Source organism: Chiloscyllium plagiosum, chromosome 17 (assembly GCF_004010195.1).
Source record: "Chiloscyllium plagiosum isolate BGI_BamShark_2017 chromosome 17, ASM401019v2, whole genome shotgun sequence".
Lineage (NCBI taxonomy): Eukaryota > Metazoa > Chordata > Chondrichthyes > Orectolobiformes > Hemiscylliidae > Chiloscyllium > Chiloscyllium plagiosum.
The window spans coordinates 49,887,031-49,904,072 of record NC_057726.1 but is presented as its reverse complement, the minus strand read 5'-3'; the positions used below and the strand labels follow the sequence as shown (position 1 = coordinate 49,904,072).

The window sequence follows — 17,042 nt, the reverse complement described above, 5'->3', positions numbered from 1 at the left end:
TTTTGAGGTCAAATATAATACGAAGTATCATTCTTATAATTGCCATGGAAGAGGATGGAGTCAGTGGCAAGAGAATGGAATCTGTAGCGAGCACAAAGACTTTGTGACGGGGATTGAAAATAATGGCTTTCTCATTATTTCGCTGTCGCAAGTTTCTGCATATCCAATGCTGGATTTCAGACATGCAGGCTGACAGTTTAAGAGAGTTGAGGGAGTAAGAGAGGTGCTGAAATTATTGTTCTAAGTTTAGGAAATCACCTGCACCACTTGATCAAGACCAATGGACTCCACTGTTTGTTATTATTGTGTAATGTAGCAGCTTACACATTATTTATGTGTATTAACACCCCTATTCTTATAAAAATATGTACATTTTACAATTAATTTGAAAATAGTGAAATATAAAACAATTAGGATGATAACATTTAAGCCTTCTGTCTTGATATCAAGTAATAAAAACACTCAAATTTACACATCTTACATTTTATTTAAACACTATGATTTAAGAGCCTAAGATGCAAGTTATTTCATTTGTATGTCTCTCAACAGCACAGCAATCTTAAAATTCCTTACAAAATTTTAAAATACAAAATGTACATGAAATTACAAGGCTCTGTAAACATCTGCAAAACAGGTGACTTAGCCTGTAGTAGTTTTGCTCCTTCTACAAAACGTACAATTGTTGAACAAATTCAACCGTTAGGAATGACATCTGTTTTGAGTATCAAAAATAGAGTTTTAAAGCAAGTGTTCACACCAGCAAATGAAAGTTTTTATTCTTTGGTTAAAAAAAGGATGGCAGTCTCATTGACACAGTAATGTTTTCCAAAGGATGAACATAATTGCACTGAAGCCAGTTTCAGTTCCAAATTATACAATCCTATTCCATCCTTTTTGTAACTAATGTGATTATAATCCAGTACCCTTAATGTAGTTTATTTTACTAAAATGCAACCACAGTTCATTGACATTTACAGAATTTTTTTCTCTTGTAGTTTTTGAACACAATAAGAATTAAGGCTTTCTTACAGCTTTCCAAACATTATATGAGAGTCAGGAAACTTTTTTTTTGAAATATACAGAGTAGTACAGAGGGTACCATAAATATTAGCTTTTTTTTGTGCATGCCAACAACAGGTCAAAATCCCAACGTGCTGTTTACAAAACTGAATTTGCATAGCCTAATAAGTCTGTGCTTTTAGAACAATTAATTAAAACAATGAAGTTCCATAAAGATGTTTATTTCTACACTCCTATGAAAGATTTAAAACAACAAACTGCAGTTTTATTAAGACCCTTGCACGTAATCCATAACAAAGCAGATACATTGAACAAAAATGGTTGTCTACAGCTACAGATTTTTTTTTTTAAGAAAAGGATTTCATATTTAAAAAGCAGTTCTACACTTTCTACATCTTCAGGCGTCAAGGTAATTTGAAGGCATCAGGAGGTTCAGTGCATAGGATATTTTTTGGGGCTTGTACGGGTCTCCATACACTAGTACAGTACAGCTTCATAAGTCACTCCAGAGGATTTACAAAGAAAACTCAGATGGTGTACAGTTATTACAAACTCCACATGCTATGATATCAAAGGTCAAAAGCTAAGGCAGGGAAACAATTTAAGCTTTTATAGAATCCATTATATTATAAGTGCTAGATATCTTCTAAAATAAAACATGCCTGAACAATGTATGGTTATGGTTCAGTCTAGGAAGATGAAATCAACTGAACCTTTCACTCTCACATAAGCACTAAAAACATTATGAGTGATACTCAGCTCAGAGCTTCCTATTCTGGACAGCAGTGGCATTAAAAAAATTAATTTGCTCACTTAACTTTCTCTTAAGAATAATGGTTTTAATGGTACCTAACCAAACAATAATATAATTGTAATTTGGCAGTTAAAAAGGTTGACTCTAAACTCAAAAACTCAACATCTCCCAATTAACAATGAGTAGGACTTTTCACTGGCCCCACAGCAATCTGAATGAAGCTCAGACTTGTGCTTTTCTTTCATGATAGGTAGTAAAATTAAATATTCTCGTGTGTTTTTGTATTATTTCTCACGTACGATGCATGTTAACTTTGCATTTAACAAGCAGTTAGCATTACAAGCAAATAGAGTTTATAATGCTGACAAAAATAAAAGCAACCCTTTGTCTTACGTTTTGTATTACCTCACCCTCTGCCTCTTTCTTTAAAATACATATATGCTATTTCATAAAATAGCCTCAGACTGTGCTTTCTGCATGAAACAGATGCAAAGTTGCCTAATAATAGTTATACATCATTTGAATTTCATTTGTTTTTATTTTAAATAACTTGACTGACAACATGGATCAATGGCAATTGCATTTTGTTTTATAAATACTGGCTGAGAGATGCTGTGAGGCTGTTAATAAGGTCATAAAAATTATTCCAATTATCCTTTTTGTGCCAGTCCTGTGTATACTATATGATTTCAGTGGGATAAGAAACACAAACAAATTGTTTGTCAATTAAATTTCCACTGCACCAAAAGCAATATTATATTAACTGGAGGCACAAATACAATCATTTTAAAGGTAAACCAAAGTAGATCTGATCTACACCATCCTAATCATTAGTCAGATTACCAATATTGCTCTGACAACGAAGCACTAGTTTTCTTCCCAATGCACTGTTTTGCACTTAAAGCCTAAATGACAGCTTGATGACGACAGCCACTGGAGATACATGTGTCACTTATCTATTGCGAATGACAAAAACACTTCAAAACACTTGAAATCCTCTGCAAACTGTAGTAATTTAAATTATATTTCAATGGCTTCAACTTAAATCCTGTACAAAGTAGAAGTTATTTGTTTTGGAGCCCTATTACAAAATGCATCAGTTCTATGAAAGCTTCTGACAAATTCTAAAAGCTTAAATTAGTAAGGCGCTTGTATTTGTGCTAACTTGAAATATAGAGAAACATATCTACAAAATTTCAAAAACTCCTTGAATTTGGAATGTTGTTTCCCACCCCCCATCCCCGGCCACATATTTCCATTATGGAATGGTCTTTTGAATCTACAATATATAATTTTAAGTTTAGAAACAAATGCAGTACCATATTGGCTTTGCTTCCTATTAACAAAGAATTGTTACCGTATTTACATGATGGCTTCCATGACATTGGCTACACTGGATAGGCTTTCTTGTCTCTGGAAGTTTATTTAGAGCAAATCTTCTGCACATCTACATGCTTAAGCACTCTTCAGGATGACAGAATGTAGTATATGCCATTAGCTACACCATTTTGTTTATCATTTATTTATATATCACCTCACTAAACCCTCTTTTAGCTTAAACTTTAGCTTATATTTACAGTAGATACTACAGCAGATACAAACACCTTATGATAAAACACTATTCATACACTGTATACTAGTTGAATTAATCTACTAAAGGAGAGCTACCTCTCTAAAATCATTCCTAAAGTAGATTAAAGTCCCTTCTGTTTTTTCAGAATTTTTATGCCTGTCCCACTGAAATACAGGCAACTGAACACAGCATTTATAGAGCATTATGATGGAGGACGGAGACCGTATGGTCCACTTTCAGTACAGAACTGCAGCACCTTTTGCAGGAACTACTCAAGTTGCAGTTTATAAAAGGCCACAATGTTGGAAGCACAACAATTTGTGTTTTGTTTGGAGGGGGGTGTGTGGGGGGAGGGGAGAACATGTATAGGAAGGGTTGATGTTGAGAAGAGTATGTGGTGATTGTAAGTGACATCAGACTCCTTCTGGTATTCCACTTTCCAAAGCTCCAGGGCAGACACATTGGGCATGAACTGCTGTTGCTCGAGACGTCGGAATCTGTGACATATCTCTTCCAATAATTTCATTCACTGAGGAAATAAAGAGAAATAAAATATCAGGACATTTCTAGGCATACATGATATTTAAGGCATGTCAATTTCCACAATAGAGTCCACTAAACCCCATTAACACAAAGAACTAAACAATTAAGATCAGCAGTCAGATTTATGCACACAAAATGTACTTTTGTAAGTCTTCAAATTGTCTGGGCCAGATTCAAAGGTTGGCAGGCAAAACTCTAATAGCAATTCAGGTAGAGGCAAAGTACATTTCAACATGGGGGAAAAGGTGAAGCAAACAATGCCAGAGATCCTGGGATGAAGGAGGAGAGAATAAAATTAAGCAGAAGTATGGTGAACATAGAACAATACAGCGCAGAACAGACCCTTCGACCCTCGATGTTGCGCTGACCTGTGAACTATTCTTAGCTCGTCCCCCTACACTATCCCATCATCATCCATGTGCTTATCGAAGGATTGTTTAAATCTCCCTAATGTGGCTGAGTTGACTATATTAGCAGGTAGGCCATTCCACCCCCTTACCGCTCTCTGTGTAAAGAACCTGCCTCTGATGTCTGTCTTAAACCATCGCCCCTCAATTTGTAGTTATGCCCCCTCGTACAAGCTGACGTCATCATCCTCGGAAAAAGACTTTCACTGTTTACCCTATCTAATCCTCTGATCATCTTGGATGTCTCTATCAAATCCCCTCTTAGCCTTCTTCTTTCCAATGAGAACAGACCCAAGTCTCTCAACCTTTCCTCATAAGACCTTCCCTCCAGACCAGGCAACATCCTGGTAAATCTCCTCTGCACCTTTTCCAACGCTTCCACATCCTTCCCGAAATATGGCAACCAGAACTGTACACAATATTCGAAGTGTGGCCGCACTAGCGTTCTGTATAGTTGCAGCATGATATTGCGGCTCCGGAACTCAATCCCTCTATGAATGAAACCTAACACATTGTATGCCTTAACAGCACTATCCACCTGGGTGGCAACTTTCAGGGATCTATGCACATGGACTCCAACATCCCTCTGCACATCCACACGATCAAGAACCTTTCCACTGACCCAGTACTCTGCCTTCTTGTTATTCTTCCCAAAGTGCATCAACTCACATTTAGCTGCATTGACCTCCATTTGCCACACCTCAGCCCAATTGTGCAGTTTATTCAAGTCCCCCTGCAACCTGTAACATTCTTCTAAACTGTCCACTACTCCACCGACTTTAGTGTCGTTTGCAAATTTACTAATCCATCCACCTACGTCTGCGTCTAAGTCATTTATAAAAATGACAAACAGGAGTGGTCCCAAAACAGATCCTTGTGGCACACCACTAGTAACCGGACTCCAGACTGAATATTTTCCATCAAAAATTAGGTCAAACATTAGGTGGATAATGCAATTAAGAAACATACTCATTATAAAAAGAGGATATGAGGAGAAATGAAAAATCAACTAAGACATCAAACCGAGAGACTGTAAGATGACACTGGCTGCTAATATAAAAGGGACTGTAAAAATTCTCTATTGCACATAAATAGTAAAACTGAACAGGACCGAGTAAGCAACTTTTGGAGGGGGAAGAACTATGCATTGGGAAAGAGGGAATGGCTGAGGTACTAATCAACGCTATTTGCATTTGTCTTTAACAAGGACAAGAGGAGTCAGAGATTTTATAGCACGGAAAGAAGCCATTTGGCTCATCATATCTGTGATCATCAAACATCCATTTATTCTAATCCCATTTTCCAGCACTTGGCCCGTACTCTAGGTGTTTCAAATATTCATCTAAATAGTTCTTAAAATGTCTCGAGGGTTCCTGCTTCTACCATTCCTTTTAGAAAGCAAGCTTCTGACCTCTAGGTTAAAAATATTTTTCCTCAAATCTCCTCTTAAACTCCTGCTCCTTACCTTAAATCTATGTCCCCATTACAGAAAAGAAACAATAGTGAAACAATTTCCCCATCAAAGAAAATCAGGGCTAAAATGAAGACGATGTACGTAGATATAATAGTATAATGGATGAATGAGTGACAGATGATCTTTAATGAGGTGTGAAGTGATTCATTTTAATAGGAAGAGCAAGGAGCAGCAATAAAAAAGTCAAATTCTAAATGGGATGGAAGAACTAAAGGAGCTGGGGGTATACTCCAGGACATTGAATGAAACATATAGGATCCTCGGTTTTATAAATACAGCCACATAAATTTTGTCCTAAGATATACTTGCTTGACCTCAATTAGAATACTGTGTCCAGTTCCGGACACCACATTTTAGGAAGGATGTGAAGACAGCAGAGAAAACAGAAAAGATTCACAAGACTGGTTTCAGAAATAAGGACCTTTAGATAAATGGATAATTAGGGAAAGCTCGTCCTGTTTATCTTACAGTAAAGATGATTAAGAGGAGATTTCATAATGGTGTTCAAATTTGAGTCTTAATAAAGTAGATGGCAAGAAAATGTCCAGAGCTAATAGGAAAGTCAAGAGCCAGATGACAATTAAGGTGATGGGTGCAAGAAGTGACATAAAGAAAAACACTTATAATTAAATGCAACAAATGTATAAATTTGGAATGTACTGCCTGATATTGAAGTGGAGGCATTCAATTAAGCCTTTGAGCCTATTAAGAGAGATTTGGACAATTATTTGATGTGATAAACAATTGCAGGACCACAAGGACCAGGCAGCAGTGATAGAATAGGACTGATGCTCTGGCAGAGAGTGGGCATAGGCACAATGAATAGACTGAATGGCCTATTCCATGATTAAATAAACATTAAATATTCACAACAATAAAGCCAATGCCCAAGACACACACAAACAGCACTACATACTACATTGCCATTTCTAATGACCACTAGTGAAGCAGGACACTGTTTCTGTACTAAGGGGACCACTACATGCTTTTTGGCTTGCAGAGGAAACAGTAAGGTGTTGCAGACAATGGTATAGATAATGATGTCAATTCTTTGCGGGTAGTTGAAAATAAGCCAACGACGTCAATAACTTGCATTTCTATTGGTCATCTGAGACCAAATAAAATGGAAAGTAATTGAGGATAAATTTGTCCTGCATTTAAATGCTATGCACTAAAAAAAACTGTACAATTAATCTGCATCAATTTAATCAAATGAACCACGAGCACTTGATTATAGCTATGTTAAAACTTTCAAAAGAACAAAAATATACAGTTAATTCAAAGAGTTCTGTGCATTGACAAATATATTTGTCAATTTGAAAAAAATTACAAGAGTACACATGATTAAAGCTTTGTTTAACACATTAAGAACTGCCAGTTCTTCTCGTTTCCATTTGTGAAACACTTCCATCTACCATGCTTCGTTGCGAAGTAAAAAGTGTATTTTACTGTATCCTCACATTCAGGAATACAGCCCAAGGGTAGAATAGCAGCGAAACACTTCATCTTGGAATAGAACTGGTAAATATTTAATTTGCTCGTTTGAACAAAAACTGTAATGGCTCTTGTGCAGATAATGCTGTCATCAACCCAAAAAAATCAGAATTCATTTCAAAATACTCATTTCATGAAATAGGTTGATTGCAAATAACAGATGTAAGTGCCACAGAAAATGCCACATTGTTTAAATGAACTTCATTGATACAGCTCAACTGTTATATTGGATAATATTTGGCACATTAAATAGCAGAGGGAAAATCAAAATCTACACTTTATCCTCTCATCTCAGTCTCCTATATGTTTAAAAACATTCATTCTAAACATAGCTCAAAGCTAAAGCAGCCCTTCAGAACTCAAGATGGAAGAGCAGAAGCATGGCATTCAGCCCAGCAAGTCCATTCTGCCATTCAATGAGATCATGGCTGATATGATGATCCTCAACTTCACTTTTCTGCCTTTTGCCAATAACTCTCAACTTGCTTACTGATTAAAATTCTGTCTTAAAAATACTGAACGAGTCAGTCTTCATAGCCCTCTGTGGTAAAGAATAAAGCAGATTTGGCTTGACCCTTTATTATACTTGCTGAGCAAGCACTGTATTTGACCATTTACTGCTCTATGTGAACAACTCAGGTATTGTCAACACCATAGCATAGTAAGTAAATTACATTATTGTAGCAGATTAGAGCATCTGCATGCCAGAACAGAAACCTTTCCAAAAAACAATTAAACTCAGATTTCATATCATATCTCATGGAAAGATTTTTTCCAAAAGGGTGGCAAACCCTGCACACTTCACACATTTCGTAGTGACAATAGCAGAAAACAGAGCTAACCAATCTGAAGTAGACTTTAAAAAGGAAAGAAAGTAAATAATGGTACATTTTATATTCAGCTAAAAGTCTGAATTTTTTTTATAAGTATAGAATAGATGACCTATAATTACAAATCAAGAAATGGTATCGATTTTTAAAAAAATTCTGAAATCGGCATCGTCTGAAATTTAACCTCTGGTTTATTTCCTCTCACTACTAATTTTTCCCCTTTTGTCCTCATTCAGCCCAGGCTCACTATCAAGTATGGATATTAGCTGGTGTCTATAATACCAGTCTAAATGGTCATTATTCTCAATGATACCGACAATGAATGCTATAAGATTATTCAACCACTGCCCATCACAGAAAAGTCAAATTCTGTTTATATATTTACATTTGAGTAGTTCCAACAGATGTCGATGAAGCAGTGGTCAGGCGAGATCGCTACATTTTTCCTATCATCGTCCATAAATATCAAGCAGCTTACTATTTCTCTACCAATGTAATGCTTCACAGTTGTAGTATGTGGGGTATTACCAGAAATTACAGAAACTGTAATAGATGACACACAAACAGCAATTTATTTCAGATCGGCGAACACGTTCTGAATACATTTCATTAATGGTATTGTTTAAACATTAGCCAAATGATTAGCATTATAAACATACAGAAAGCACCATTAAGAAACATACTTTAAACACCTAGATAACGAATAACTCAGATAGTTGCACTGTGAAGTTTGTTTTGATAGTACATACAAATCACAAGACTATAAATAATATTTTGTCTCAGGAACATGATAGATATATACCATATTCCAGGACTTAATATGACAGCAAGTCTGAAAAAAATTGTTCTATTTACATTTAAAATCCAGAGCAACTAATTTACATGGAAATTCATTACTTTTTGTGCTAATGCTCTTTGTACTACAAGTATAGACTATTACTCAATTTGCAATTGTGCAAAATTTAAATTTCTATTAAACTAAATGAAGTGTCTTCGAATGAAAAAAAAAAGTGGACTGCCTGTAATGACACCAATGAATTGCTGCAGTAAGAGGATGATTAATTCTTTGGGAACTGCTTTACTCTACTTCTCCTTCATTGTTCCTTGTGATAAACTATTCTTGGTCTAAGCTCTGGGAAATGATCCTTGCAAGAGATGAATAGCACTGATATTGGGATAGGAGAACATTCCTGCTTATTTGTTCATGCTGTAAACCATAGTTATGTTCTCCACTCACATCATGTTGGTTCTTAACTATCTCCTTGTGCTAGGTCAACAGCAGCCAACTGAGTACGTCAGGAGTATTATGGGACAATCTCAAATCTCAAGCTAAGAACCCTCAAATATGCTTTTTATTCAAAAAGAATGGCAATGGATGAAACTGCAGTTTTACAGGGCCACAGAGATGATGCCACAGTTAAGCTCTGGGTTGCCGTAAGAGCAGGTCAGCTGGTTCAATTCCGGTAAAGAGGGTTATTATCCATACTTATGTAAAAATATCAAGTGCAAAATGTCCTTATCTACAGAAATGAATTAGAAGAGCAGAGAAGTTATAGTAAGCTTGTGTACAACACTGGTTAAAATCACTTTTTGGAGTAGCATGTACAGCTTTGGCCGCAATACTATAGAAAGGTATTAAAGATATTGTAAAGATTAAATGAATACTTCAGTGCACTATACCAGAATTGAGAAATTCTGTCCATCAAACATTTATTGATTGGCCGGGAACGGTTTTCTCTAGACAAGAGAAGGCTGAGGGGTAATCGGAGACCCGAGTTATGAAAGGTTTTGAAGGGTAGACGTAAAGATGTTGTTTCCTATTATGCAGAGTCCTAAACTAGGGACCATAAATATAAAAGGATTACTAATGAATCTAATAGAGTTCAATAGAAACTACTTTAATTGGAGGACACTGAAAAGGTGAAACTTGCCACCAGATAAAACTCTGAATCAACTGTTGCATTTCTATATGGGTGACTTGGGACAACGTGATAATTATTTTATAAAATGTCTCATCATCATCAAAACAGATTTCGCTGCTAGGACATCACTGATGGTCATATATTGAATATATAGTTAAATGGGTAATTTCAATTGTCAAATAGTAATGCAAGTTTTGTTCTGAGAGAGGACAGCTCCACTTACCCAAGTTCAGAAAACTTGATACAAGCTGAATTGCCAAACTTCATGTGTATGAAGTACTGATCATGGTTACAGCTATTTAAAACCATTTACTTAGCTCAATACTTAGCTCAATGACACACTTTCTATCCCCTGTATTTTGGTAACTGGATCATTTGACGAGACAAAGATGGTTGTCCATGATCTGCTGGCAAATGGGGAGACTCAAGACTCATTCTCCATCTTCAAATCATAATGTAGGCTAGAGTGACCCACCCTCCTCTCTGACCTATCACCTCCATCCACACCCCCATTCACCTATTGTACTCTTCCCTCCCTCCCTCTCTTCCCCCCCCCCCCCCCCCACACATTTATCTCTTCACCCTGGAGGCTCCCTGCCTACATTTTTGTCCGAAATGTGGATTTTCCTGCTCCTCAGATGCTGCCTGACCTGCTGTGCCTTTCCAGCACCACTCTAATCTAGACTCTGGTTTCCAGCATCTGCAGTCCTCACTTTTGCCTAGAGTGACCCATCAATCAATAACACTCTGGAGTCACAGATATTAGAAGCAGGAGGCAAGACAGCAATCAGAGGAACAGAACTCTCCTTACTTGTGTAAAAGTTTTGGTCACATTCTCCTTACTCCATTCATGCCATACACATACTTTATCCCTGTACTCTGCAAAACTTAGTGAAACTAATTAAACGTTTGATTAAATTTGATAACTCTGCTTCTGATGACAATTATTTACAAATGTGAAACGTATAATACAAACGATCTGTAAGAGACAACACAAACCTTTTGTTTCATGCATTCAGTACTCTTTTCATTTCTTTCATTATCACTGGTTTAAGCAAACATGGACCAAATTATATGCATGTATGAATGTACATATTAGATGAGAAACATTTCCAATTTTTCCAAAACTGACAAATTTCACAGCAGAAAAAAATAACCCTCTTGAAGATTTATTCTTTTATATTACACATCCAGAGGATATAGAGATGCTTTTGAAGATTGAGTTGCAGTCCATGTAATTTATTAGGCAACACTGAACATGGAGCTTGTTCCAATTTACTGAAATAGCTAGTAAGATGCAAATTATGAATTGCTAGGATATTACAGTAAGAGATACTGTTTTAGAAGGGCTCGAGTGGTGAAAGATAATGAACAACCCACCAAACCACCTGCAACTCAAGTTTTCTTTTACGTGCTAGCTTGCTGACTCAAATTTGCTTAGTCAACAACCTCTTTTATCCTTTTTGCACCTTGCATGAAACACCTGCCTCTGCAAATGCATAGTCAAAGGATGCATTATTGTTAAAGCTTCTAACTTGTTGATGAGTGTCAGAAATACATGGCACTGAATCAATAACTGAGCAACTTGTTAAGCTACAATCATAGGTGAGCAAAAAAAGAAACACTATTCCCTGAAGGTGAACGCTTTAATTACAATTTATTTCTTAATTTAGTTTGCTACAGTACATTGTCAACGGAGAGAAAATATTGGTCACCTTGTGTTTTAGGAATTAACTATATCTTTTTAAAATTAAACATTTAGTTCACAGAGGAAATGAGCCACATTTGTGTTTCTATTCTATGGGTCTATTAGTTATCAACTTAAGCAATATTCATGATGTTGTCATGACAAAAAAAACTCTTGTTTTCAGTTCTATTTACTTTAAGATCACAAGATGCTTTTAATTTGGTTTGCATTTACAAGTCAAACAAATGAAAAATTGACAATGAAGGGCTCTACAAAACAGTAACTTTTATAAAAGTCTGAACACTGTAACAATCATATTTTGTTTTAAATAGGCAACAAGAAACTCTCATTCATAACTGGTTTACTCAAAAACTTAACTTCAGAGCAAGTAAATAAGTTTATTTAAGTTACTGGTGAGCTAAAAGTGAATTTTATATTGTTGGCGTTATATATTTTCTCCAATATCGTAGAATGTCATTAGGCAGATACAAAGCTGTTCTGAATTTTACACAATGGTTCTGTACAGCATCAACTTTGTCCATTTGCTAGGTCGTTTTGTATTTTACCAACATCTATCACTGGTGCATGAGTAAAGAATAAAATTAACAACTCTTTTTGTAAAGATTTTGGTTCAAGTCTTGATGGCAGTCGGTATTACTAGAATATTTTACGTGCAACAGTTTTGTTGTAAAAGCACCTCCATCAAAAAATGAAAAAAAAACTAAGTACTTTATTTTTGTTTACTTATTGTTACCTGATTTTACGTGAATTAAAACTAAACTATTTCCTCCAATGAGCTTTCAATCATCAACTGAATCTTTTCAAAATAACATTGCATTGAACAGAAAATTTAAATAAAGCTGCGAGATCTAGAAGGTCTATTGCAATTCTATTTTTTTTTCACTCAATGCTTCAATATATAACTTGCCACTTCCCTCTAATGAGTTAGTTCTAGAAAATTATATTCAAATCCAAACTAAACATAATCTACGGAGAAGAGTAGTGTCTGGTAGACTTTGGAGTAGAATAAGTTGGCAGCAAAATGCAGTGTCTGAGCAATTGCTTAAGTTATGGAGAATGACAGTTACAAAAGGGAAGGAAAATTAATCCCCCAAATCATTTTTGTCCATATTTAAAAAATATCCCTCAATGGCTGAATACACCAGACAGAACTGGCTCGTGATTGTATTTGTTGTATCTAGTCGGAATGTTTCAGATTAGCGCTTTTTATGTTTTCCATCTTTAACTTGCATGTTTTGTTATGTAAAGGCAAATGATAACTGTTTTCCAAAACTGAACCAGATCATTTGGTCCGACTTGTCCTTGCTTGTGTTTATGTTCCTCATAAACCTCCTCCTATTCCATGTCATTGAACTCATCCATTTCTTTCCTTCATTTGTTGATTCAAAGTTTCATTTGGTGGCAAGTTCCACATTTTCAATGTTCTTTAAGTAACTAAGTTTCAGTTGAACTTAATTAGATTTATTAGTAATTATTTTATATTTATGGTTTTAGATTCTGCTGTGGAAATAGCATCTTTACATTTACCCTTCAAAACCTTTCATAATTCAGGTCTCAGATTACCCCTCAACCATTTCTTATCTGGAGAAAACAATCCTAGGCCAATCAATAATTGTTAATGGATAGAATCTCTAAATTCTGGTATCATCCACTAAAATGTTCATTATATCTTTCCAATATCTTTAATTCCTTTCTATAATGTGTTCAAAGCATGGTACGCCGAAGTGGTTTAAACAACTTTGTACACAAGGCTCCTGTAACTTTGCTGTTCTTCAAAACTATTCCTGTAGATAAGTACACTTTGCACTTTATATTTTGCAAAGCACAATACAAGGCTAAGGAACAGTATTTTCCTCAGGCATTTTATAGCCTTTAGGACTCACAAGTGAATTTCACAACTTCAGAAAGTAGCCACGTCTGTTCTCCACTTTTCTTACATCCACACTCTCTTTTCTCTCCTCCAAGCTACTTTCCCCCACATACCTCCTTAACCTGTTTGTGTCTTATTTGCTCTTGCTCTCAGTGAGAAGACCCAACCTTTTCCTTTCAAATCTTAATCTATACTCAGTTAGCTGGATGGCTGGCTTGTGATGTAGAGTGGTGTCAATTCTTTCACCAGCTGAGGTTACCAGGTACGATTCTCCTTCTTGACCTCTCCCTTGTCTGGGATGTGTTGACCCTTGCATTAATCAACCACCAGTCATCTCTCTCTAATGTAAGTACAGCCCTATGGTCCGGTAGATATGGTGACTTACCCAAAACAATAACTAACTTTCCAAATTTGGCTATATTACTGCTCAATAAGAAGAATGTAATTTTTTGAGACTTAAATGCAATTGAAGTGCATATGATAGGGTGTGTAATGCACTGCTTGGAAATGTGGTGGTGCCAGGTTCAATTGAGGCATTCACAAGGTCACTGGATGGTTATCTGGATAGGCATAAGGATGTGTCTGTTAAGCAGAAGATGGGCATTTGGTATGATGCTCATTTAGCAATCTAGAATAGGCATAATGGACCAATGGCTTTCTCTTACATTGGAACAATCTGTGAAATCCTTGTTTTCCTGAACACCTCAACAAACCAGCAATTCTTTTGCTCCTGGTTCAATTGGATCACAAACAACAAGACATGATCATTTAAAGCCTTGAAAACAGAAGACCCCCGAACCCAAATTCAGCTGAGGTACAGATGAGAAAGCCAGAGGAACCTCAGTAAAAACTTGGACAAGGTGGCAGGTTTTATGGAGGGGCTTCAAGAAAGAAAAGGAGATGGAGAGGTAGACAAGTTGATGGAAGGAAATTCTAAAACCAAGGAAGCTACAGTGATAGCTGCCTAGGTTAGAACAGAGCAAATGGAGAAGGCTGGGTTTATTTGCGCCTCAACACTGGGGGTGCACTTCTTGCATGGGCTCAGTTGCAGTCTCAGTGTCAACTTTTGCATTAAAATGAGCAAACTGGCTCGACACAAACTAACAATAAAATTTACTTAATCTCTTCTTATATTTGTGCATTCCTTAACCAACTGCAATCTTTTAACGTCTCATCTCCTAATTAATCTCTTAGTGACAAATTAGTGAACAATGAAGATACATAATCATAAAAAGTCAATAAATGAAATTTCCAGAAACCAACAATCCCAGAGAAGAATTGATTAAAGTTGGTTTAAAGGACATTACCGGTAAAAAAAATTAAACTTCTTTGAAAATCTAAGAATAAAATCACTACCTCATTTAAGACATTAACCCTTATTTCTTAGATTGGATATCCCAATAGCCACTGACAGAGTTAACTAGCTACATGAATTCTCCCTGTCAAAGTACAGAACATAAATGGGTTACTTTCAAGGGTCTGGTTAAGTGGGACAAGCCTGAAACTTGTAGAAAATGGATAAAGTGCAAAACAATTGGCTGCAATGAGGATATTCTGAAATCCTACAGCAGGTTATCTAAGATTACAAAGATATCTTGATCAATTGGGTCAACGGGCTGAAGAGTGGCAGGTGGAGTTTAATTAAAATGAGGTTTTGCACATTGGAAATAAAAACTACGACAGGACTTGTACAATTAATGGTAGGCCCCTGGGTAGTATTGTAGAACAGAGAGAGACATAGCGGTTCAGGTGAATAATTCTTTGAAACTTGCATCACAGGTAGACAGGGTGGGTAAAAAGGCATTTAGCATGCTTGCTTTCATTGCTCAAACCTTTTTGAGTGTAGGAGTCGGTACATGTTGAGGTTGTACAGGATTTTGGAGAGGTCTCTTCTGGAATACTGTGTGCAGTTTTGGTCTCCTCGATATAGAAAGGATATTGAACTGGAGAGGGTTCAGAAAAGATTTACCAGGACTTTGCCAGGATTGGAGGGTTTCAGATATAAAAATACACTGGAAAGGCTGGGACTTTTTCACTGAAGCGGAGGAGGTTGAGGGATGACCTTACAGAGTTTTATAAAATCATAGGTGCATAGATAAGGTGAATGACTAGGGTCTTTTCCTAGAGAGGGTAAGTTCAAAACCAGGGGGCATATTTTTAAGGTGAGGACAGAAAGATTTAGAAAGAACACAAGGGGCAATTTTTTTTTTAAAACTGAAGAGTGATTTGTGTGCGGAATGAACTGCCAGAGAAAGTAGTGGATTCAGGTAGTTACTATGTTTAAAATATGTTTGGATAAGCTCATGAATAGAAAAGGTTTGAGCAATGTGGGCCAAGCGCAGGCAGGTGGGACTAGTTCAGTTTGGGAACATGGTTGGCATGCTCCGGCTGGATCATAGGGTCTGTTTCCTTGCTGTGTGTCTATGGTTCTAACACTAACATAATAACTGGATACTTCCAACTCAATTTTAAACATTTCAAGACTTTTCCAGTGTGTCTCATTTGCAGTGTGAAGCCTTTTACTCATTAGTACCTTTCCCACGTGCTTCCTTGTTCTCCCATAAGTATGTGCACTGTCCTGCATAATTTTTTATTGTGACTATTTCTTGAATTATTTTTAAATAATTTAATTATTCTTGTAGGTAAAAATCAAACCGTTTTATAACAGAAACAGTTCTATGACAAAGTCAAAGTTGTGGTAGCTCTATTTAAATTTTAAAAAAGCAAAAAATTAACTGAGAGAAGCATGACTATCACATAATGGATACATTAATGTGGATTTTTTTAAAAAAACCATGTGTTTTTGATTGTTAATTTTGTTGAAATTTTCTTCAAAATAAATATTGCATCAAATATATATTACATCAAATATATATTACTAACACCTAATTCTCTCTTAGTCTTACTATATTAGTTCCCATGTGTACTGCCTACTCTCACATGCCCAGATTTAACAAAAGTAGCCCTTATTTCAAATTATAATTGCTTATTTATTGGCACATTACTAAGCCAAGAAGAACAAAAATAAATAAAAAAGTGACTTTTTGAGTACCTGCATTAATAAATTTAAAATGCCAACAGTAATCACAAATTTCTTTAATTCACTGTTATTTGATCTTGTTGCTACATCTTGGGCAACAATGGATCACTTTCATGAGAAGTCAAACAGCTGCACTCAACACTGTGGAACAAAGGCCTACACATTAAAATTACTTCTATTTCCAAAGGGAGATAGCTAAAATAACGTACAATTGCAGAAAAATCCAGACTCCTGAATCAAAGTCAAAAGCTACTGATGAGATGTCAAAAAAAACTGGCAGCAATAAAGGGTACCAGATGATAATAAAGAACTAGACGTGCGCTACAAAGCTGAAGTTTAATGTAAAATTCAGAGTAGGTTATAACCTGAAAATGCCAGTTAATTGTCAATGAATTATTTTTAAAGGC

At 36.0% G+C, this 17,042-nt stretch overlaps 1 protein-coding gene across 3 annotated transcripts in view; it reads right to left on the bottom strand.

Annotated features, from left to right (window-relative positions):
• Positions 1-467: 467 nt before the first annotated feature.
• nfatc3a (nuclear factor of activated T cells 3a) overlaps positions 468-17,042 on the bottom strand; it is a 180,491-nt gene continuing 163,916 nt past the window's right edge. The window contains exons 10-11 of one of the 3 annotated variants that reach the window (XM_043707038.1): positions 8,481-8,638; positions 3,858-3,876 (exon numbers count right to left, since the gene is read on the bottom strand). In XM_043707038.1, the coding sequence (XP_043562973.1) occupies positions 3,874-3,876; positions 8,481-8,638 (161 nt within the window). In that variant the 3' untranslated portion in view covers positions 3,858-3,873. Of the gene's footprint in view, positions 3,877-8,480; positions 8,639-17,042 lie in introns of all 3 variants that reach the window. The other 2 variants (XM_043707036.1, XM_043707037.1) reach the window with 2 other exon arrangements.